The sequence below is a fragment of the Rhododendron vialii genome, chromosome 12a, assembly GCF_030253575.1.
Source record: "Rhododendron vialii isolate Sample 1 chromosome 12a, ASM3025357v1".
Classification (NCBI taxonomy): domain Eukaryota; kingdom Viridiplantae; phylum Streptophyta; class Magnoliopsida; order Ericales; family Ericaceae; genus Rhododendron; species Rhododendron vialii.
Genome location: NC_080568.1, coordinates 21,436,882 through 21,461,788, shown reverse-complemented (window position 1 = coordinate 21,461,788; position 24,907 = coordinate 21,436,882). Strand labels below are relative to the sequence as shown.

General features: G+C 37.2%; 3 protein-coding genes across 3 annotated transcripts; 2 read left to right on the top strand and 1 right to left on the bottom strand.

Annotated features, from left to right (window-relative positions):
- Nucleotides 1-17: 17 nt before the first annotated feature.
- On the top strand, nt 18-6,228 carry LOC131309558 (uncharacterized). The gene is made up of 4 exons (XM_058336174.1): nt 18-209; nt 312-610; nt 701-1,478; nt 6,085-6,228. The coding sequence occupies exons 1-4, from the start codon at nt 18-20 to the stop codon at nt 6,226-6,228; spliced, it is 1,413 nt and encodes a 470-aa protein (XP_058192157.1).
- Nucleotides 6,229-11,331: 5,103 nt separating this feature from the next.
- On the bottom strand, nt 11,332-12,087 carry LOC131312147 (ubiquitin-ribosomal protein eS31 fusion protein-like). The gene has a single exon (XM_058339911.1). The coding sequence runs from the start codon at nt 11,930-11,932 to the stop codon at nt 11,462-11,464; it is 471 nt and encodes a 156-aa protein (XP_058195894.1). The 5' UTR covers nt 11,933-12,087; the 3' UTR covers nt 11,332-11,461.
- Nucleotides 12,088-16,521: 4,434 nt separating this feature from the next.
- Nucleotides 16,522-22,821, top strand: LOC131311441 (uncharacterized). Its single transcript, XM_058338910.1, has 9 exons — nt 16,522-16,638; nt 18,272-18,623; nt 19,125-19,158; nt 19,283-19,507; nt 20,524-20,613; nt 21,349-21,414; nt 21,501-21,592; nt 21,752-21,799; nt 22,392-22,821. The coding sequence occupies exons 2-9, from the start codon at nt 18,301-18,303 to the stop codon at nt 22,495-22,497; spliced, it is 984 nt and encodes a 327-aa protein (XP_058194893.1). The 5' UTR covers nt 16,522-16,638; nt 18,272-18,300; the 3' UTR covers nt 22,498-22,821.
- The last annotated feature ends 2,086 nt before the right edge of the window (nt 22,822-24,907 follow it).

Sequence of the window (24,907 nt, the reverse complement as noted above, 5' to 3'; positions counted from 1 at the left end):
TATGTTTTATTCAAATGATGGGAAAATTTGATCTAGTAATGCAAGAGCACTTGAGGCGAATTGAAAAGGCTGAGATTCATAACCATTATCTCAATCACAAAATCCAAAACGAGTTGATACAGATGTTAGCGGCGGAAGTGAAGAGTAAAATTGTTGCAACAATCAAAGATGCTAAATATTATTCAGTTATACTTGATTGTACCCCGGATGTAAGTCATGAAGAACAAATGTCCCTTGTCATACGATGTGTGGATATTTCAACAAGTCCAATAGAGGTGAGGGTGAGTGAGTTTTTTTTAAAATTTTTTAAGGTGGATGACACGACGGGATTGGGGCTATTTTGTGCACTTCAAGAAGTATTAGTTAGCCTTCAACTTGATATTGGTGATTTAAGGGGACAAGGTTATGATAATGGCTCTAACATGAAAGGGAAAAATAAGGGTGTGCAAACAAGAGTACTTGAAGTAAATCCAAGAGCATTCTATACCCCATGTGGTTGCCATAGTCTCAATCTTGTTCTTTGTGTTATGGCCAACTCTCGTTCTAAAGCAAAAACATTTTTCGAAGTGGTACAACGTCTATATGTGTTGTTTTCCTCTTCAGTCCAACGGTGGGCAATTTTAAAAGACAATTTGAAAGATGTGAAGGGTCTCACGCTTAAGACATTGTCATAAACACGTTGGGAAAGTCACATTGAAAGCATCAAGCCGATAAGATACAATCCCTCAAAACTAAGAGATGCTTTGGTAGACTTGGCGAACGACACGACGACAGAGTCGATAGCACAAAGTGAAGCAAAATCCCTTGCAAAGAACGAACTTGAGAATTTTGAGTTCTTGTTTGCCATGGCTATTTGGTACAAGTTGTTGTTTGATGTTAACATTGTGAGCAGGTTTCTTCAAAGTGAAGACATGTGCATATACCTTGCTATCGAGAAGTTAAAATGCCTGATTGATTATTTTGAGAACTACAGAAAAGTTGATTTTGAGGAGGCAATGGTTGATGCTACGGAAATGGCGAATGAAATGGGGATTGAACCTAAGTTTGTTGAAAAGCGCATCATTCAAAGAAAGAAGCAATTTGATGAAGATGTTGCGGACGAGGTGACACACTCTGCTGAAGAATCAATGAAAGTGAATTACTTCTTGGTAATTGTGGATAAAGCTCTTTCTTCCTTCAAAGATAAGTTCCAACAATTTGAAGTGTATGACAAGAATTTTGGTTTCTTGTTTGATTTGGAAAAGGCGAGTTCGAGTGATGAATGCTTGAAAAATCATTGTACCAACCTTGAAGAAGTTTTAAAGCATGGCGGGGTTTCCGATATTGATGGGAGAGATTTGTTTGTAGAGTTGAAATGCTTGAAACAAGTATTGCCAAGGGGAGTGCAGAAACCAATTGAAGTGCTCAATTTTATCAAACTTATGGCCGACTCTTTCCCAAATACATGGAATGCGTATAGAGTGCTTTTGACTATACCGGTTAGTGTTGCCTCGGGAGAAAGAAGCTTTTCAAAGTTGAAATTGATCAAAAATTACCTTCGATCAACCATGTCACAAGAAAGACTAAATGGGTTAGCCATGTTATCAATTGAAAATGACTTGGTGAAAGAGGTGGATTATACAAATTTAATTGATAGTTTTGCTTTTAGAAATGCAAGACGAGTAATATTCAAGTGACACTCATGCGTTCTTGAGATAATATGTATTTACCTATTTGGAGACTTTGTATTTTGTGTTCGTATATAATGATTAGTAGAACTTTATATTGGTTTGGCTTTTTTGTATTGTGATTGTTGCTGTAAAAATTGTTAAGTATTAACTCTTTAAGGGCACACATTTTTTTATTGGCCTTGGACACCCAAAATCCTTGGGCCGGCCCTGGTTGTCTGGTTGTACGAACCTTTTCCTCCATATTTAACCCCCACATCTCTCTCTCTCCCTCCCTCTCTTACGTGTCCGTCTCTCAAATTCTTTCTCTCTCTCTCTATTTTTTTTATAAACAAAAAAAAATTAAAAATCTAGAAAATTAAGAAGGGTTTGGATGGTTTTAAAAGAAAAACGCATTTTCTTTCTTATACTAGGATATATGTATCGATTGATTAGTTTTCCAACATGGCCATCACAAGATCTCACTCTCACTGATCTCCCACCGCAAAATCGGTTTCATAATACTCCCACGTGGCAATAGGCCTTGTCAGCTGCGTGTGTGGTTGACTTGAGTTTCTATTAGTGGTTTAAAATTCTACGAGCGCTGTTATTCGCAACCCTTTATTTTCTCCCATAGCCCACTACATTTCGGTAAATGGTTGTTGAAAATCATACATAACATTTTGATAAATAGCTGTTGAAAACAAGATTATATTTCGGTAACTACATGTTGAAAATATGTTAAACTTTCTGCAAACAACTGCCGAACATACATTTTCGGTAAATAACTGTTGAAAAAAATATTATATTTCGGTAATTGGATGCTGAAAATATATCTCAATTTCGGTAACTAATTGTCGAGTATAATTGAAAATTTTTAACGGGCTATGGGAGAAAATAAAGGGCTGCGAATAGCAGCGCCCAATTCTACTAACACCCCTTCTATTTTATATTACTATCAACCACACTGCACACCCCTTTGTTATTCGAAATCACACTGACATCCCCTGTCAGATAACTCCACATAACTCCGTTACTTGTTCGAATGTAGTTACCAAAAAACCGTCGATTTCTTTTTTTCATTTCCCACTCCCCCGTCCCCCATTTCTCAGCCCATTAACCGAGCAGGGCTTTTTTTTAACTACTCTCTCCGTCCTTATTCTTTTCTCCGTCCTTATTCTTTTCTCCGTCATCTTATCCTAACCGTATAGATAATTAATTATAACTTTTAATTGATAGTACTGTTTATATGCAATATGGATATTATTTGATAGATCTCAATGAGCTCTTTTAAACGATATTTTCAAAATCACCTAAGATTATAGATTGCAAGATATAATCAATTAAAAAGTGGCACGGACTCCCAAAAGAGACTGAAGAATTGGTACGGAGGGAGTGATTTATTAAACAAAGCGTGCTTTTTTTTCTTTATTCCCAAATTTCGTTAACTCGCATTTGCAATTTACATTTTAAAAAATGTGTGTTTTCCAATCACGCTTTTAGCATTGGTTAAGCCGTATTAAGCAAGAAAATTAACTTAATCATAATTGCCTTATCGTGGTTCCAAAACACACCTATAAGAAACGCTCTTGGCAACTACGTTTATAATGTAAACATTTTGCACATGCATAAAGAAAAGGGTTTATTGTAAACACGCTTTCAGAAAAAGCGTAAATTGTAAGCACGCTTTTGAGAAGTACTTCCTCCGTCCCAATTTAATCGTCTTTTTTGGGAATTTATGCTATTTTTTAATTGATTATATTTTGTAATTTATAATATTTTATGTGATTTCAAAAATATTTTATTATAGAACTAATCAAGATCTATCAAACAAAATCTATATTTGATATAAAATTCACTACGGATTTAAAGATATAATTCATTTTTTAGCCAGTTAAAATAGAACGAAGGACAATTAAATTGGAACGGAGGGAGTACTAGTATTCGGAAAATTTTCAAAATGGCACCTGAGCTTTCGACCCAATGTCTCATAAACACCTGAACTTTACTTTATTTCAATTAGGCATATGTGCTTTACAAAATTCCAAAATTCAGGCACCTAGCCTCATATTCCGTCCATTATGTAACAAAAATTACTTATGTGGCATTTTTCTTCCATTAAGTGCCCCTTTGGCACACAAGAGTAGCCCCAAAAGTTGTAGAGAATCAAAGCCTTCCTCAAACTGACACAGTTGTTCTTCGATTTCCTAACTATGGTGTCGACTAGGGCTTTCTGCTTGCCCTTTTCTCATTGCTCGTCTTCTGCTTTTTCTTTGGTTGCACGCTCGTGTCAGCTTCGTCTTCTTCTAATTCTTCTTTTACCACTACCAAGGAATCAAGGGGAAGCCTGGGCCTCTTGGGACAACATCGTCTGGTGTACACCCTAATGATAAGGGGGCCGCGGCGGTGGTTTTGGATCAGTAGAGGTGTGGCCATGGTCTTCGCTCCACTTCTTCGTCTTCTTCTTCTCCTGTTTTTCGTCTATTTTGGTGTGATTGATGTTGTTGTTGCTGTAATTGGGTTTGATAGTCGGGGGAGACAATGCCATGGAGGGTTTAAGGGAATTTGGAGAAAATTGAATAAGAGAGAGAAACCCCAACCGAGATTGATGATCGATCTCTCTCTCTCTCTCAACTTCGCCGCCAGCGAACTTAGCAACTTGACCGTATTTCTTTTAAAAAATTGTTGGGAAGTCCACTATAGCATATTTGTAACCCACTAAATCCACTTCTAAATTTCATAACCCCTCTAGTCCACTAATTAGGTTTTGGTGAGGTCTTAAGTCCAATTCAATTAAAAAAGGAATTAGTTCAGGACCAAAATATCCTTACCTTTAAAAACTGTTAATCTGATATATCTCACTCCTATAAAATCTCCCATATCCCACTCCTATAAAATCTCTCATATTCACGTTGTTCCCATATCCAGAAGGGAAACAGAGTCCAAACGAGAGAGAGAGAGAGAGAGAGAGAGAGAGAGAGAGAAAGAGAGAGAAGATTACCCTTTCCATTCAAATCCCATATTTTTAGCCCATTATCCGTTCTACGTTTGAAATCCCAGCAGTTACGTTGGAATAAAGCGACAGAAGATTCTCCTTTTCTGATACACTGTATATAACGTAATTGTACATATATAACGTTATATACTCGTTCATCAGTTCTCATTTAACGTGCGATACTTACATTTTACGTTATATACTCATTCGTCGGCTCGCATTTAACGTTATATGAGTTTTTGAAATCTCTTTTTCATTATAATACAAGAACATATAACATTCCACATTTACATCTGAACGTACATATATTAACAAAAATGGTCTATGTTCTATATTTTTTTTGGAGTTTCGCTGCACATAAACTCCCATATAACATTATATTTTTACTTTATTGAATTGGTCCGCGCAGCGGCCTCAATGACTTGCTTCGAGTAACAATATATGTTCTTTTTTTGTTGAGAGGTACACAAGTCAGCAGCTTTCATATAATGTTATATGTTCTATTTTTTTGGAGTTTCACAGCACAGAAACGCACATATAACGTTATATGTTCTACTTTATTGAATTGGTCCGCGCAGCGGCTTCATTGACTTGCTTCTGATAACCGTATATAAATAATTTTATATATGTTTACAATGCAAAAACAAACAAACAACCTTATATGTATTATTTTGCCATATAAATAAATACACACAAAAAAACGTAATAAGTGTGACAAAAAATAAACATATAATCTTATAACGTTATACATGAGATTCTGTCCTTTTTAACTCTAAAAAAAATGGGAAAAAGAAGAAGAAGAGATCTTGTAACTTCTTTCCTTTTGTCACCGTCGCCTTCTTCACAGTCGACTTCACATGTAACTTAATACTCTTCACCCTTTGAACAACTGCACAAATAATAAGTCAGTAAGGCCGCTGCGCGGACCAATTCAATAAAGTAGAACATATAATGATCAGAGTTTGATATAACCATATATACTCGCAATTAAAACACTAAATTAACCATATATGTTAACCATATAGGTCTGAATATATAACCATATATGTTTCTTAACAGCAGCAAAAAAAGTACAAAAAACATTCAAAAGCAAGCAAAAAAACAGTTTTAGTGCAATTGGACTACCGTTTATAGACTTGAATATATAACCATATATTTATATATGCATAAATATATAACCATAACCATGTATAACTATATATATAACCATATATGTTACCCAACAGCAGCTAATCAAAAGTACAAAAAACAAAATCCTAATATATCTGAACATATAACCATATATGGTACCCAACAACAACTAAACAAAGGTATAAAAAAACAAAACCTTAACAGATCTGAATATATAACCCTTCAAATGTAAAGAACCATACCGAGGGACACAAGGTGACGAAGATCGAGTTATTTGTTACGATTTGGAAGGGCACCTGATGTTTTGAACAGATATACGATGATGAAGGTGTCGACGACGGTGGTAGCGGTGATGGAGGGCGGGAACTCGGCCATGGTGGTAACAACCATGGATGGCGACGAAGGGCGGAGAGGAGGAGGAGGAGGAGTGCACCGTGGCGAGCAGGCGAGGAGTGAACCAACGGTAGTGAGTAATCGGCAGGAACGGAATGTGACGGTGACGGGAGGTGGGTGGTGATGGCGACGACGACAGGAGGCTGCAATGAGAGATTTGTCTATGGTTTCTGTCGAAGAAGCTGGATCGTCCGGAAAAGGGAAGGGGGGGGGGGGGGGGATGGGCTGGGGCTTTATAAGGGGATTAAATGGATATGTTTGAAATTGAGGAAATAACGGGGCAAATTTTTTTTTCAAAACAGGGGGTATATTAGACTAATCAAGATTATCATATCCTTATTAATAGGTTAGTGGACTTAGGGGGTTATAGAATTTAGAAATGGACTTAGTAGGTTTGGAAAGTGGTATAGTGGACTTATGAAAAATTCTCCCTCTATTTCTTTTCCCCTTTTTCTTCTTTCATTCTCTCAGTCTACAAACCCTCCTCTTGTACCCAAAAAATTGCAGAAAGCCATGTATGCTACAAAGTTCTGGTTATCAAATAGGTTAATGTTGGGTTTGTACTCTTTGGGATTCCTAGAAACTAATTGAGAGAGAGAGAGAGAGAGAGAGAGAGAGAGAGAGAGAGAGAGAGAGAGAGAGAGAGAGAGAGAGAGAGAGAGAGAGAGAGAGAGAGAGAGACGGTTCTGACTTCTGGTGTTGGGGGTGGGAAAAGAAAGATGATGGGTGCGTTCGCCCATTTTTCCTTTGGGAATTGATATTTGTGCTCCAAGATTTACTGCAGGCGCTTACCTTTTTGTTTTTACACTGCTGGCAACATCACAGCGTAAAAACAAATCACAGTATAAAAACAAAAAGGTGGAGCGCCAGCAATAAATTTTGGAGCGCGAATATCAATTTCCTTTTCGTTTCTTTGAAAACGTGAAGTAAAAGGGTGAGGTTTTGATTGTGTACATCTTCTCCACTTCCCACCATGTGCAGTGAAGCCAGTTACTGGGTAAAAAATGCCACGTCAGCCCTTTGTTTGAACAAAATGGACGAAGTATAACGACAGGTGCCTGAATTTGAGAATTTTGTAAAGTATAGGTGCTAATTAAAATAAAATTAAAATTCAGGTGTTTATGGAACATTGGGTTGAAAGTTCAAGTGCCATTTTGAAATTTCTCATAATATTCTCATTAGTTTTGCACATTCTTTAAATCATTACGACAAATGGTTTATGCTTGGGAAAAAAGTATAAATGGCACTATGTTTCCTACTTCCTTGACAAATGGTTTTCGATTATTGGCACTCTATGTATTTTTTTTTTATCCGCACTCTATGTTTACTACTTACTATTATTAACAACTGGTTTCCCTTTCTACTCCAAAAATGAAAAATTCGTTTAATTTTCTCTCCTTTAATCAAACAAACAAATAAGCTATTCAATATAGGAAGTTTTCTTTTGCTCAGTATTTTATAGAGGGTGAATAAAAATGCGATTCACAATTTGATATACTCCCAGAGGCGGCTCCACATGGAGAGTTCCATGGTCAACTGAACATCCGAACAAATTTTTTTTGTTTAGAATTCATATGAAAATTATGGGCTAATCTTTCTTTGAACACACAACATAAATATCAATGAACACCCAATTCTAAAAGTCTTGAACACCTAACCCAAAAAGAATTGAACACCTAACCCAAAACTAATTGAACACTCTATCACAACCCAATTTACAGTCCATCATAATCATAATAAAAAAACTTGTCAAAACAAAGTGAAAAGGAGAATCTATTGGGGCAAGTATTATGCTCTGCGTTCTTTGTCCATCTTTATTGTCAATGGTCTAAATATGTTAATTTCGTATTCATGACAATTATTTTTTTTTTTTTTTGGGGGGGGGGGGGGGGGGGGGGGGGGGGGGGGCGAGGTAGCTTATAAAATTACAGACAAAGATTTTAAAAAAAATCAACTACATTGTAAATCCCGTTAACTTGAATAATATTTTTTCGAATTTAAGACTACGATAGAAAATCTCATCATGTCATCCTAAAGAACATATTTTTGAGAAGGGCAATCCCAACGTACTACCTACAATTTCTTTCACAAGGATTTTAGTAGATTAATATGCTAGTTAAACGTTGGCACAAAATATAAAAATTTATTTAGGTCAACTGTAAAATTTTAACCCCTCCATTCTCAAAACACTATCTACTGCAAATTCCAACATTCAAAAAAATTCATTTTTTGTTAAAAAAATAGTATATATTTTTAAGTTCTTATTTCGCCTCGTAGTTAATTTTTTTTTAGAATAGAAGTTATGTTTTTTGACCGTACTATTTATACAGCTATATGAGATTGTGTACATATATTATTGGTTAATATATCAACTAGTAGAATTAAAGTAATTTTTGAACACCCTATCACAAATTCCTGGAGCCGTCACTGTATACTCTTTAATTGTTTTGCTTATTAGTATGTGACTCATTGATTTTTTTAGGCTTAAAGATTCAAAAAAAGAAAACAATTCCCCATTGTATCTATAGAACTCATAACTTTGTGTTATATGGATCTAAGCATCTAACAATATTTAATTAAGAACTTCCACTAAACAACAATACTTCATTAAAAACTTCCTTTAAACAAAAAACAAAAAACAAAAAAAGAAAGAAATACTCTCTCCGTCCCTAAATAAGTGTCCGGTGCGCAAAACTAAACTTTACAAAACATGCATATTTTTCATTAAAAAAATTAATTTTTTTTTCACAGTCTAATAGAACTCATTACTATCTATTGATTTGTGGAAAAAAATTAATTTTTTTAACGAAACAAATGCATCTTTTTGAAGGCCTAGTTTTGCGCGCCAGACACTTATTTAGGGACAGAAGGAGTACAAAAAATCATTTTCGTCATCAGAATAACACTTCGAGATCGATTGCATATTGTTGATCCCTCCGATTCGCTCTAATCGACTTCCAAGGGTCGGAGCCTTCTCTTTCAACATCGCTCCCTGCACTGGATTAGAGTGAGAGAGGCATTTACCAGATAGCGAACGGAGCTACCCCGCTGGCCTATGTCTGGTCCCCGGAGTGACGAGCGAGGAGGAGAAATGGTGTGGAGGTGAGAATCGGAGTATGGGTAAAAACTAGGGTGGACAAGTCTTATTTTTTAGCCCGCTAAACTCTTTGTCAATAACGCTTTCTAAAGGCGTTTTTTTTTTTTTAAATCACGCTTTTTATAAACAAGGTGGAATAACGTTTTCATGAAGCATTTTTTGTAACCACGCACCATTTGTCAAAACAAATGGAACCAGAAAATTTCAAAAATTGCAACGAAGTCCTACTCTGCAGTACTCTTCTGTATCTTCCAAAAATAAGCCAATCTTCCCCTAGGACGGGAGCAGAATTTCATATACAATGGGGCCAGTATTCTCCCCCTTCCCAGACAAAACCACCCCCCACCCCCCACACACACACACACACCAAATCAACCATAACTCCGTAATATAACGATGAAGGAAAATTCTAAAATCAACCTAATGGGCTGACAATAGTGAATGTGTGACGTGTATTAATGGATATAAAAAGTACATAGAAATATGTGTTTTCCTTGTCTTCTAGTGTGTTTATCGTCAGCCCACAGCAAGACCGAACAATGAATAAGTTCCTAGATATTCATCACAGCACCGAGTGAACCCTAAAACTTTCCATCAACCTAGACACTACCAAGCCAAATGAGACTTCCAAATGCTTGAGCAACAACACAGGGCACTTAACGAAAACCAATCAATTCAACAGAAGGATTCATTACCAAGTTCAATTCTACAATAGAAACAAGGCAATGCAACCTCATTAACATAACTAAAAAACAACAATATACCATCATACCAGCATGCACATGTCATAAATCTCAATTTACAGTTAGTACATACAACAGATGAAAGAGAATATGACCCCAACATAACTCAGATAACAAAAGCACAGAAAGCTACAGATGAACCGAAAAAAGATATCATACACATATCATCGACCAAAGTTGGGTTCATACAGGCAGGGAAAGGAAACAGAAGACAGGGCTTAAACACAATCGAGCGCGACGGCAAAGGTGGCTACTACTGTCCCCTAACGACCACCATATGAATCAACGTTAAGAAGAACCAATAAGTGAGTGATAAATAAAATTCGGAAACGAAAACACTAAGAGGAACATGGAAACAGGAGCTATAGACTAGTTCACAAGGAACTTAACAAAAACGTAGAAGTTCAACAAACCTAAATGAATTTTAAAACTGGACTAATCCAGCAAATTTTGACAATGCCATATGGTCCTACTTCCCAGTTTAATTCCAAACATAATCCATTCTCCTCTTCCCGGCCTGGCAGCCCCAATATTACACCATAGTATGACATAGATCAAAAAGTCCCAGAGAACCATTGACAGCACTGAATACTGCCTCAAACTTTCTATCACCCTAGGTAATACCAAGCCAAACAATAAAAAACAGCACTGCCAACTTTTTTTCTTTTCTTTTTTTTTTGTATAAGAACTAGAATTTTATTGAGAAGGCTTCAAGGGGATGCCACCCATGTACAAAAGAAAGCGAGGAATAGAAGAAAAAGAAGACAAATAACAAAACTCTTGCATTCCCTCGACTCCCAACTAAACAAAGGAGAAATCAAAATACTCTTAACATTGAACAAAGGCCTATTCTCCCCATCAAAATACCTTCAATTCCTCTCTCCCCATATTGGCCACATCAAGCACTTCCAACTGATTGAGCAACAACACCAGGAACTTATCTAAAACCAATCAATTTAACAAAAGGCTCATTACCTAATTCATGTCTACAATTCAATCAATTCAACACAACCTCATAAGCATAACAATGCAAATAGCATCATACCACCATTCAGACAAAGTATATAAAGCTAAGCATGCTAGTCAGCATTAGCAAAACCCGCAAAACAACAATTATGGCATAAACCTGCCCAAATTGAGTCCTTAATTTATCCGTGTTTAGCAACACTACCCGAGTTTCTTAGCAATTAAAATCCAACAATAAACACCACCCTACCGGTTTATTACTTCTAAACCACATATGCTTCCCCAACAAAGAAAACCCTGCAAATCCACCACCAATTAAGCAAAACAAAGGCCGAAACAAAAACACATCATCAAGCATCATAGGCAAAAATTGAGTTCATTTAACCAAAATTAGTCCAGGATGACCAGCAATCCAACTCCAGAAACTAACATCCAAAATTAAACAAAACCCATAGCGATACGATTAAAACATAAGGAGAGAGGCGCGCAATTAATCACCGCCGGCCTTCTGATAAACATAGGTGAGCCCGCACTTGCCACAGTAGTGCCTATCAAAGTGGTTCGCCATAAAGGTCCCGGCCCCGCACTCGGCGTTTGGGCACTCCTTCCTGAGCCTCTGCACCTTCCCGGAGTCTTCCACCTTGTAGTACTGCAGGACCCCGAGCTTGACCCTCTTGTGCTTGTGCTTGATCTTCTTGGGCTTGGTGTACGTCTTCTTCTTGCGCTTCTTGGCGCCGCCGCGGAGGCGGAGGACGAGGTGGAGGGTGGACTCCTTCTGGATGTTGTAGTCAGCGAGGGTGCGGCCGTCCTCGAGCTGCTTGCCGGCGAAGATGAGGCGCTGCTGGTCCGGGGGGATGCCCTCCTTGTCCTGGATCTTGGCCTTGACGTTGTCGATGGTGTCGGAGGATTCCACCTCCAGGGTTATGGTTTTGCCCGTTAGGGTTTTCACGAAGATCTGCATGGCTGCGGCGCGGGGATGAAAATGGAGTGGCAGGGTCGGACGGGATGAGGGCGGATTTTATATGGAGATGGGCTAGGGTTTGTGGTGAGGTGTTTGTGGTGTGGTGCGAGTGTATGAGAGTTGGTGTTGGTGCAAGTAGGACTGACGTTTGATTGGTTTCCAGGTGGGACCGTGATGTGGTTTGTGTTTAAATTTAAAAATTAGAATTAAGCAATTACGCATAAATTTCGAAAAGGGAAAATTTCACGTAGGCACCTGACCTTTCACACAAATCACACATAAACACATGGCCTTTCTTAAATTTTATATAAACATCTGAGTTTTCTAAAAACTCATCAATTCAACACTTGACCTTTCTTAAATTTCATATAAACACCTGAGCTTTCTAAAAACTCATCAATTCAACACCGGCCGTCACTCCTCCGTCTAAAATAAAACTGAAAAAAAGTTAAGTACTCCAATTTTTTATTTGTTTGAACCAGTGCTAAGATCTTATTTTTCTAATCATAATTAATTTTTGACTCTAAAGTTCTCGTTAGTCAGCCTTAAAAAAGTCGTAGAATCAAATATCCCTTAGGGGTAACTAACGAAAGCCTTAAAGTTAAAAATTAATTATTACCCTTTAGAAAAAAATGATCAGAGAAATAAGATCTTCACATCGGTTCAAACGAATTAAAAATTGAAGCAATTAATTTTTCAATTATGTATAGATCATTTATATATTAAAAAATAAAGTTAAAAAATTAAGTGCTCTAATTTTCAATCCGTTTAAACCGGTATGAAGATCTTATTTCTCTAATTATTTTATCCTAAAAAATCATAATTAATTTTTGATTCTAAGGCTCTCGTTAATTAGTCCTAAGAGATATTTGATTCTATGACTTTCTTAGGGCTGACTAACGAGAACTTTAGAGTCAAAAATTAATTATGATTCTTTAGGATAAAATGATCAGAAAAATAAGATCTTCGCACAGGTTCAAATAAATAAAAAATTGGAGCACTTAAAACTTTTTTTCCCTTTGGTTTTAGACGAAGGGGTGATGTCAGGTGTTGAATTGATGAGTTTTTAGAAAGTTCAGGTGTTTATATGAAATTTAAGAAATGTCAAGTGTTGAATTGATGAGTTTTTAGAAAGTTCAGGTGTTTATATGAAATTTAAGAAAGATCAGGTGTTTATGTGTGATTTGTGTGAAAGATCGAGTGCCTAAGTGAAATTTTCCCTATTTCCAAATTTGTGTTTAAATTTGTGTTTTGCTTGATCAAAACTCATTTGAGATCGGCTCATCTCTTAAACAAGCTAAGCTTAAATACTTTTTTGAAGCTCGTTATATTTTCAAACCAAGTTTATGAACCCCTTCTTGGCTTGTTTGGCTTATTTATCACCCATAATTCAACGGGTTGAGTTTTAAGTTAGAAATGTACTTATCTCTTACAAAAATCTAAAACAAAATAAATAAAAAAAAGGAGTAACGGAGTATAAAAAATTCCGCACAAATCCTAATAATTCTCCAAGGTATCCATAATAGCTATGCACAACAATTAAAGGACAATTAAACTTAAGAAAATGATTAAAAAAATTCTAACACATCTCTATCTCTATTATAAAACAAAATGATATGGTGACAAGTTGTTGTAACAGCTTAGATTTGTTTGATCCAAAGATTGATGTGTGCTTTCCAATTCTCTTAAGAAAGTGCCCACAATTTTTTAAATATTTCACAAAAATGACATCTCTTCTTTTTACCCAGCTTCTGTTGTTGGCATAATAAAATAAATAAATTCCAACTCCTGTTGCTGGTTGAAGAAAGCTGCATAAAAGTTAAGTTAAGAAAGTTCCATGAAAGCAAAGGTAATGGGTTTAACAAAGAAACCAGCCGTGTGAAATATTCCTTTGAGATTTTTTGGTGTCTATTTCTTCCAAGGTGTAAGTATTGTTTAAATTTTAATTTAACTGCTGTTCCGGGTGGAATTTCTGCCTGTTTCGAGTGCTCAAGAAATTTGGTGATTTTTTTGGTATGAGTGGGTGGGTATATTGTTAAATGTTACACATATCGAGTTTTATAATTTTGACTTTTCTTGACGTTCCATTTTGAATAATAGTTTAGTAGTGTAGTCCGCGTCCAAGTCCATCTGTTTTCAGACCCTTCTTTTTCTTTTTCTCTCTTCCTTTTTCTGTTATCATTGGGTTGCCCATGCCTACATGGGTAGAAATTTATGTAAGTCTAAGCAAAAATTGAATTTCAGAAGAGTAACTCCATGGGTACAAATTTTTCTGCAAATTGAGCCAATTCCAATCGGGGGTGGATAGTACTATATGCACGGGCAAACACTATGCCTCTGGTGATCGCTTACACTGAGGTATTTCAACCAAAGCCTGAGTTCTCTGTAACTTTTTTCGATAGCCTGTTTTTTTTTCTCGCGGTTTGAACTAATTTTTTTTTTACTCTTTATATGATTAGTTTATGGCGTTTGATAACTATTAATGATTGAAGTTACATTGAGGTTTTTGATTTATAGGTTCTAATATGTTGTTTCATTTCTGCAAATGGGTTTAACGTATGTGGTGACCGGTGAGGAATTCATAGTAATGCTAATTTAACTTTTTTACTTGGTATTTACTAGGATTCCATAAGCAAATCGATAGTTTTTTGTAACTAGCTTAAAAGTTTAGTTAGAAAAGTGTCATAAGTATGGGTAATTTTCTTTCATGTCACTAAGAAGAGGATCACATATTACGTAATAATGAATTGATTTAGTGTTTGAGCCATTAGCTAGCAAGTGTCATAGGCACGGACAATTCCAATCGAGGTGCGTAGTGCCGTAGGTACGAGTAAACACTAGTCGCTCAATGAATCGGAAATTAATGGGAACACTTGGCAGATTATGAGTTGACACTATAGCCTATTTAATGGTGACACTATTGCCTATTTAGTTTTGAAGTGGGATAATCTTATTAGAACAGAAAAAAATTGCAAACTCGGGCTCATGAATGGAGATAAGAGTAGTAATTTTTATTCCTTGAATATCTTAAACTTTTGATAGTAACCGTGGTACTCTAGAATTTTTGCCATACAAGCCAAGTAACTAGTAAATTTAAAATAAAATAAAATAAACAAGATGTTCGCATAAGAATTAATTATGAAGATGACAAAGGCTAAAATCTTTCCTTTGTTAGGTTCTCTTCTCCAAAAACTTATTTTCAAAATTTTTGATTGCTTTGACGTCTTTGGTTCTTTTTTCTGAAATTCTACAACTTATTTTGCTTCTCACTTTTTGGTTATACATACCACATCTCTATCTAGAAAGTTAAAAAATAAAAATCTCCGACAAAAAATTATTCGCCGCGGACAAAAAATTTAGGAGTATTAAAAAATGTCAAATGACCAATAAATAAAGTCAACGCTAATTCTTTTAATATTTTTTTGATAATTTTTTTTACTTTTCAAGTGTGTCTAGTTTATTTGTACTAAAAAAGTGAAAAAGTTTATAAAAATGTAAAAAGAGAGAGGCTAAAGTTGAAAAAATATAATCTTATATAATCATTATCTCAAAAAACACATCCAACACAGTCTAGTTGTTCAGAACTTTTTCCTAGGAAAGGAGAAGTTCATGGGGTACTTGGACAAGGATGAAATAGGATTTGCCATCAGGAAGTTTGATGAGAAAAGGTAATGTAGGAGAAATTTTTCAGTGCCGGGAGGGTATCACATGGTGTCCGTTCGGCACATTCGAGCCATTCGATGTGATTTTGAACGGCTCAAATTTGGAGAGAAAGAAAAAAGAAAGAGAGGCGGGGATGAGAGAAGATTTTAATCTAAGTTGTTTAAAAGTGCATCAGACGGCTCAAGAGTGTCGAGCGGAAACCATGTAAGATACCCGCTCGGCGCTGAAAAATTTCTCGTAATGTAGTGAGCCACGTAAACATGTAGTAGTTAGAAAATTGAAGGGGGATATTGGGATTTTTCCTGTAACTTTTTTTTTTTAAACTCGATTATTGGGACATGGTTTACGTGGCTCACTCTCCTCTGCTCTCTCTCGAAACTACTACATTCTCAATTTCTCAACCTTCTTGTCTCTCTTTCCCACCAGAGTCCTAGACCCACCAAATTCCTTACAGGAATATTACTCCTAATTGGTTTCGTCCTATCCGAGATATCATCGCTCGAGTAGAGAAGGCCCTCCTCCTTCATCCTTCAGAGAGAGCAAATTGATCGCGTTAAACACACAGGTAATTCAAAAACTTGCTTCTCTTTAGTCGATTTCCTTGTTCAGAAAGCCTATGCGTACATCTTTAAAACACAATTATGGACACCATAGGGTCCGGAACCGTTTGGTGGACGATGGACCTAAGTTCATATAATGGTCTAGGACACAGTTGTATCCGGAATTGTGTTGGAAAGTTGTGTCTTTAGCCTTCTTGTTTATGCAGAAGATATTCAGAGATTCGATAAGTCCATGGTGTATATATTACTACTATGTTTCTAGGTTGAAATAGTACGACATCCTATTTTTAGGTGGCCGTTTCAATTCTTCTGCATCTCATTTGGAACCGTCTAAAATAATTTCTGACCTCACATACATGGCAGTTTTTTTTTTTTTTTTTCCGTTACAATGCCAATTCAATTTCCGTGCATTACTTTGGCCGGTACCAACCTGGGTTTTTGTATCTGTTCCTTTTTTTCTTTTCCTAATTTGCCTCTGTGAAGGTATGTAAGTTGTCTAAACCCTGATTCGTGAAGGTTGTGATTGAAATGTGCTTCTGATGTTGTTTCCATTGGGACGCCAATTTTGCCCAAATTCTATTTTCCCCGCACTGTTCTTCTTGTGGTTTTCTCTCGGGGTTTTTTCCCCCCCGGTGGTTTGGATAGTTCGGGCCGGCTTACGTACACCTCGACTAATCCGCTCCCCAATCCGGTCAAAGGCATGCCATTCACGTCAGGACTTGGGAATTCACAAGAAAATACTTTCTTGCTGTCTAACTCCAGAAATCGAGCCCTCGTCAATTGTGTGGGGAGCAAACCCACCAACCAACCAGACCAACCCTTGGGGCTTTGTTTTTGTTTTTTCTGGTTTTGGTTTCTGTACATGTCAGCTATTACAGAATTTCAAATAAGTTTGTGTTTCTTTCCTTTGGGAAATTCAGCTTTTGTTTTCTCAGATGACATGGTTAAATTGCTGTGTCTCTGATGTAGGACAGATTTAGAACCCTTAGCGTATCGCTGCCTACAACTAAAATCGTGGTGCTTTGGGTGGGGAAATAAGAATGTTGTTTGGATAAGTGCGCAAAGTAGAAGAAATGAGAGAATAGAAGAAGTCGAGAGAGATAGAGAGAGAGATGTGCTTTACCCTCGCAAGGGCTAGGCAGTTTCTGCAAGGAAGGACCGCAGCCCAAACCCCAATTACAAAGGCCTTAACCTTGTAAACTCAATTCATTAATCAACTCTATTCCAAATGAAAGATTACATCTCAATTTATAATCCATGAGAAAGACTCTTCGAATTCCTAGAACTTTAAATGAAATGAACCTAATTAATGAACACATCCAAAAAAAGATGTGAGGCTGAACCTAGATATATGCGTACATTGAACCTACTAGCATGTGTTTAATGCATCTAGATGAGTATTAATGCAAATACTAAATACATGATGACCCTTTCAACTATCAATGCAAACACTTAATTCATGATGACCCTTTAACTACCAAACTACCATAGATGACCCTTGAACTACCAACTACCAAGGACACTTATTTTCGGACCAAAAAGCCTTCTTGATGCTCGTGCTATCCTTAGCCTTTGGTGTATGCTTCCAAAGCCTATGAAACTTGTCTAACCACTCCATGGCTATGTCATCAGTCTCAGTATGTCAATTTGATGACTTTATGATTTTAATAGTTAGGTCTCTTATTAGTGTATAAACACTTCTATTCGTGCGGATGTCATTTTATTTAAGGTTACCTAGAAATTAGAAAAGCCCCAGGGGTAGTTAGGGGGTTAGTGAGTTTTCTCTCCACACAATTGATAAGGGTTCAATTCTTGGGGCCTGGCTACAAAATGTATTTCTTGTGAATTCCCTAATCATGACACGGATGACCTGCCTTTGACCGGACTGGGAAGGGATTAGTAAAGGTGCATAAGATGGCCCGGACACCCCTGACCGTCGAACCAAAAAAATGAGTTACTTAGCATTCTTTAGAAATATTCCATCACTAGATTTGCAAATAGCTTAGTCATTTGCAGACTTAGTCATTTGCAAAGTAGATATTAATGTTCATACTGCAGTCATATGAAACTTATGTTTTATTTTTTATAAGTGTAACTCATTGAGTTTTCTAAACAGGATCCTCAGACCAGACTTGGCAGTCAGTCATGACAACTGATACAACTGCCCCAAGTTATTGGTTAAACTGGAGGTTCTTCCTCTGTGCAATATGGGTCTTAACCTCCATTGTTGTATCGGCAATTATAATATGGAAATTCGAAGGCTCCAAAAAATCAAAAACAGCGGGAAGAGATAACTGCCGAGATAAAGTAGGATCTTTGTACAAGGATGAAGCTTGGAAGACGTCTTTGATAGTAGTCCATCCTGCTTGGCTGCTTGCCTTCAGAGTCATTGCTTTCAGCACTCTTTTGGCATTGCTTATTGCCAGTGTTGTTCTTCATGGATTTGGAATGTTCTACTTTTATACCCAGTAAGTTTTGCAGCTTGCTTAAGTTCATCCTTATTCCCAAACTTGCTTCAATTTGAAGTTGATATAGTGACGTCCAAAAGTGGTTCTCTTGTTTGCAAAGCCCTACCTGAATGCCCATTTAGGATTCTTTTCGGCAGATCCATGCAGTACTTTTCTTTCTTTTTTTACAGATCTAGCTTTCTGCAAGAGATGTTCTTATTATACTATGCAATTTGCAAAATCCTAGTTCTCTTGTCTGCATCTTTAACTTGTCACTTGTACAGTTGTACTAGCCTAAGCAGGCTTCTTGATCACTGTTGCTTCTACGATTTGTGAAAATGCCCATATTGCCTATAAGAAGCTGGAATGGCTTTTCTTTAAACTCTATCTACTTCCTCATGCGAGGGTTTTAAAACTTTTTCAAATCATGACATGGGAAATGTCGAATCATTGGTGACCTTGAGGGGCGTATTAACCCACCCTGCTAATTATTTTGTTTGTGATGTTTTCTGTGCTGAACAGGTGGACTTTCACCTTGCTCACCATGTATTTTGGGGTATATCATCAAATCCGTATTCCCTCCTTTTGTTTTTATGTCTTTATGTTTTTATTTGAATTTGACAATAGTGTTTCTTTTTTTACACCTATATGCTGCTTATATTCTCAGTTGTGTTCTGTAGCTTGCGTCTGTATTCTCCATTTATGGGTGTTGCCAATGTTGTCATGAAGTTGGTGATGGGGTTGATCTTGTCGCTTTAGATGCAAAGCGAGGCACTTATGTGGCTCCAGCATTGGAGGAAAATGCCAAGCTGCAAAATATGTCTAAAAACGTGAATTCCCATGAAGAAACTCGTGTTAGGAAAACTGCAGGGACATGGGGCTATGCCTTTCAAATCATTTACCAGGTAAGCGTTCTCCAACAGTATCATTTTGTCCTTGAACGATTCAACACAATTTTGTAGGAAAACAGAATCATGGACAAGATGTTCATTTTGTTGTTATCTGCATGTTCCCTATATGTGAGGAGTAGTCGACAGAATGCAGCAGTATTAATTTTCGGTGTTTTTTTAGTACAATAGTGCAGCTGCTGCGGCAGTGTCATTCCGTAGTAAATGTGAATGCATCATTTTGGATTCTCTTTGTCAATGTTTGGATTTTGATTCTGCGGTTATGGTTCTTAGAAGCTGAAGTGAAAAGAATGTGGTACTGTTAGGTACTGATAATTATAAAGAACAAAAAAAAAAAAAAAAAGGTTAAATAAAGAACAAGAACAAATTTAACTCTGTTTAAAGTCGTCTATGTGTGGACAAAATTTACTAACCAGCTGTACAGAATGAGGTAGAATGAATAGGCCAAAAATATCAAAAGATTCAAAACCACATTTTTAGTAGAGTCCTGCTACCGGTACAGATTTTTGTGCACAGATTTCGTTGTGGGGCCCACCACGGGTCCCACACAAATCATCCAAGCCGTTCATTAAATGTAAAACATTTTTTCAAGGGTCTCCGTAAAAAATAAGCTCAATCCAATACCTATAGGTGCTTCATCCAACCATCTAACTTTTCATTCAGATTTTCGGATAATGAAAAGTTATACGATTGGATCGAGCATCTATAGGTATCGGATTGAGATTATTTTTTACGGGGACCCTTGAAAAAATATTTTACATTTAATGAACGGCTCGGATGATTTGTGTGGGACCCGTGGTGGGCCCCACAACAAAATCTGTGCACAATCTGTGCACAGATTGTATGTGGGTGTAGCATTTCTGTTTTTAGTACATGTTGTCCAAACAGAAGCACTTTATCGCAGAAACCTAACATTTAGAGGTCAAAATTTTTGTAGTTGTATCTTCTTTTTTGTTTAATTATCAAAATCAATGGCTATGATGTAATTTATTTTCCCGTTCTTCCCTGAGCAGGTTTGTGCAGGTGCTGTGACGCTTACAGACTGCGTCTTTTGGTTCGTACTTTATCCATTTCTCACCTCCGCTGATTACAGATTGAGTTTTGTAAGTATCGGCATTGGAGTCCTGTTTGTTCATTTTTTTCCCAGTTGTGTGCAGAGTGAATTAGTGACAGCTGAGTGAATGGGTGGCTCATGTGGTGAAAGAGCCTTCAACCATTCTCCTGTTTAGGGCCAAATCTTGGTGTTCCCTCCTCTCCTCTTCCCCAAACTCTCCTGGATAGGCCCTGAGAAAAAGAAAAAACAAAATTAAATATGGTGGTAGAGAAAACCAAATAACCAATCGTAACGATTTAGTTCGTAGAGTCACAAGACCAGATAGCCTCATAAATTGGATATGCAATCTACAATGTTCCTGCCCCTGGATCCTTGAAAGCAAAACAAGAAAATTTTCGGCTTGGACAGTCACGGTTAGTTCCTAGATTTGCAATTAGGTATTTAGATATGCTGCACAACCTCGGAATGGAAGCAAATGAAACACATGATGCCTTCAGAAAATTGATGATGATAGTGGCTGCTTGTTTGTGTAAAATTAGGTAGATGTTCTCTTGTACTGGTAATTATTACATTCCAATAAATATGACTGGAGTGGAATATAACATATACATATGCTTCAGAACTACTTTTTCTTTTGATCAGCATATGCTTCATAACTACCGCAAGAGAATATCATGTGCATAACAAGCGTGCTCCAATCAATTACCTACTCTAGATGCATCTCTTGTATTGTCCTCTTAACTCTGCATTTATGCATCAAGTTGAAAATCTCTTTAAATTGCAGATGGATGTAAGTATGCATTCAATCAATGCTGTTTTTCTCCTCGGTGATGTCTTTTTGAATGGCTTGGTGAGTTGTATACCTTGTATGTTCGTTGATTTTTTCATTTATTAAATGTCAATTGTGACTGACGAGATTTATTTGTCTTCTTCCAGCGGTTTCCCTTCTTCCGAATAGCTTATTTTATTCTATTGACGGGAATATTTGTCATCTTTCAATGGATCATCCATGCTTGTGTTTCAATGTGGTACGCTGAATTTCTTTTCCATCTCTTCTTCTCTCCCCCTCCCACCCCGCCTGCCCGCTTTCCCCGGGACCACCCACACGTCTCTCTCTGTCTCTGTGTGGACATTGGACGTTGCTAACACCCTTTGTTAACTCTAATACTAATTCTTTATTGTTGCAGGTGGCCTTATCCATTTCTGGACTTGTCGTTGCCATATGCTCCTATCTGGTCTTCATCTCCTCACACTTCCAAATTTGCATGTTTTTATTGCTTATAATTTCTAATGATCTAGCAATCATATCCTGCCTTTAACATAAGCAAACAAGAGCTATTCTCAAGGCCCAAAACGTATGTAACAACCTGAGCTACGAACCACTATATTTTGAATGTCTAATTCTAATTTGTGGAACTCGGGGCTTCAAGCTCAAGAAGCGATCCATGATATAAAAAAAATAAAAAAATGCCCCCTATTAATATTACTTGCCAAAAAGAAAATGAATTGAGATGATTTTCTTATGATCTGCTTGACTGAGTCACTGAACGTGGATGTGGTCCTTGAATCACTGGAACCACTACAAGAATCGCTGAACTCCATTGAACCCTCTGAATCAACCCAAAGAAGAAACCAAAATCCTTTGCTGATTGAGGATCGAGGTTTTGTTAAAAGTGCGACATCCACTAGATTTCATTGTTTAAAATATGAGGTGGCTGAATAATTTTGTATGGTGCTAAATTGATGGCAAAACAAAAAACTTTCCAAGTTAATTGTCTCATGAGCTCACTCAATTTTTTTTTTTTTATGTCACTACAATCGTCACAGGTATTTGGGCGTGGGGTTGCTACATCTTCCATGCTATAGCGTTTTTGCTATGATAGTAAGGATGAAGCACTTGTGCTTGTCAAGATTGTTCCCAGATGCATTATAAACGCCTTGCCTTACTTTCTCTCTGGATTAGTTTAACTGCTCATATGGGATTTTCCCGCCATGAAAGATTTATGTGTTAAGCAAAGGCCGACTAAACTCTACTCCGAAGTTAACAAGGCTTCTCTCTTTCACCAGGTTTGTACCTGTGGTCCCTATATGGTATGTGAGATATGGGATAGAGGATTTGATATTCTTTATAGGACTCTGCGACTGTTAATATGTGGAATGTGTAAAGCTTTAGAATTTTGAGGAAACAAGCAGTGTATGACTCTTGCAGATTGATGCCTAATGAATGACACTATTGCACTGAGCAGTTCCACTAGAACTCATTTGTATTTCTTCGGCGTAAAACGATTTATTTTGTGATTCATAGAGAGAGAGACCTCGTAATTTTCCAGAATCGAATAGAACATCAAATTAAGACTTTTCACATGTTCCCAAGGTGAACTGTTGCAGCTGATCGAGAGATATTCCACCAGTCAAACCAGAAGCTTCACTCTGTCTTCACTGGGTACACTGAGCCTGCACTCATCAGCAATATCTGCTGCTGATATTGCGGTTCTTGATGCCCTAAGCTTGTTATGTCATTGTAAAATGACATAATAGTTATGAGCAGATCCAATTGTAATATGAGCAATGCCAGAGAAGCAGATACTCCAGTTGATATGGGAAAACATTCCATTAAACTGCATACCGATACGCATCGATATGCTTGAGTTGAAAACAAGACTCAACCGCGAGCAAAAAGGTTTAACAAGTGATTTTCATCATCGAGTTTAAAGCTCGATCTCTTCAACAGAATGAAAACCTGTATGGTAAAGCTGTGAAGCTAATAACTGAGAATAAAAAAGAAGAAGCTATGAGCATTTAGCGTCGGTACGTTGTCTTCTCTAGTTGCTTGGTTATGCACTCTTTGGTACGTGCTGTAAGTTTATCCACATAGTATAAGATGTAGAATTTTCTTTACGAAAACACTTGCCCGGGTCTTAGTTACATAATCCTTCAAAGTGCTTGTACTATTAATACTCAAACTGCGCTCGCACTCTCAATCTTCACTCTCGTGAATTTTAGTAAGTTGGAATGTGTTTCAAAAACGCTTTCACACTCGCGCTCCTGCATGCGGATTAGTGAGGCCCAGGTCATAACCAAATGATTGTCCATGCACGGTTCAGAGAGCACTTTTAGTCTGCACTGGTGAATGCAAGCCCCCTATCAAGCAAGAAAGAAGCGGCTCTTCCCACAGAGGTTCGCCCTAACTGATCACTCAATGCGCCCCAAGCCCAATTTGGAAAATTTGAACCCACAATTGTTCATATTCGATTGCTACTACTCTTTTGCAGAAATGGCTTCACTTCTGCTCCTAGGCGTAGTGAGCCGAAACGCTGGAGCCTTAGTGATAGTGGTCCAAACCATGCATCGATCCTTAAGGCTTAAGAGCTCGGCGAACTACAGGCCATGGAACATGCAAGAACTAGGCCTGACCGAATCACTGGTCCTTACCGAACCTATGGCCGTGGATCCTTTGTCTACAGGTTAAAAGGCTCGGTTCTTATTCGGTGCAACCGGGTCTCCCTGTCTGAACCGTATTATGCTTTGGGTACACCAAAGCCTTCGATGATAAACCAGCACACCACAATAGGAATGAGAACAAAAGCAGCGCAATTCATGTACCGTCAACCCGTGAACTGATTTCCAAGTCAAAATTGGAGTATTTCTACAGTTTGACCCATTCAAAGTTATTCACCAACCAAAAAATGACTTAAAACATACCTTTCATATTTCGGACAACGATAGGATACTTAAGTCAAATATACACAAATTTTGAGCAAGCTTCTGTCTGTAATTTATCATGGTATGATAACGTTTCGTTTTCCGGTCAATTGGGTTTGGAGTCCTTGTAGTGCACTTGGAAGGGTTTCTTCAAAAAAATTATCATTACGATTCGAGTACGTTATTTTATTGAGTTCATTGAGCACTTTATTTTTTATAAAGAAAATAATTGATCGGATAACGATAGGCATATGGTCAAACAAAATAAGTTTTTAAGAAATATATCGATGGTTAGTAACTTAGTATGATTCAGTGAATGTTATATTTAAAAAAACGATTAACCTGATTTTCCGTACAGTTGTAGTGCTCCACAAACTCTATAAAATGATTGGTTCGGATCGTGATGGTTGTACACCATAAGGCCACGTCGGCACGTGCTAAAACCCTATAGCGCATTTGCCGCACAAATGTTTGTTCAGAGACGAAAGGTAAACTTTTAGAGCAACGTGCGACTAACACATTTCACCAGCCATCTCAATTTGTACCATCTTGACTAGTGTATATATTTTTTCTTTTTCCGCTTCCTTTTTTGCTAACTTCTTTGTTTTTTGATTGGTTGTTTGCTAACTTCCACTCTTTGA

Bases quoted from the DNA above. Each gene is read 5' to 3' on its own strand.
- LOC131309558 (XM_058336174.1), top strand. From the start codon at position 18: ATGGGAAAATTTGATCTAGTAATGCAAGAGCACTTGAGGCGAATTGAA. The intron at 210-311 runs GTAAGTCATGAA...AAATTTTTTAAG, and splicing joins TACTTGATTGTACCCCGGAT to GTGGATGACACGACGGGATT. The intron at 611-700 runs GTGGGCAATTTT...TCACATTGAAAG, and splicing joins TTTTCCTCTTCAGTCCAACG to CATCAAGCCGATAAGATACA.
- LOC131312147 (XM_058339911.1), bottom strand. From the start codon at position 11,932: ATGCAGATCTTCGTGAAAACCCTAACGGGCAAAACCATAACCCTGGAG.
- LOC131311441 (XM_058338910.1), top strand. From the start codon at position 18,301: ATGACAACTGATACAACTGCCCCAAGTTATTGGTTAAACTGGAGGTTC. The intron at 20,614-21,348 runs GTAAGTATCGGC...TTTAAATTGCAG, and splicing joins CTGATTACAGATTGAGTTTT to ATGGATGTAAGTATGCATTC. The intron at 21,415-21,500 runs GTGAGTTGTATA...GTCTTCTTCCAG, and splicing joins ATGTCTTTTTGAATGGCTTG to CGGTTTCCCTTCTTCCGAAT.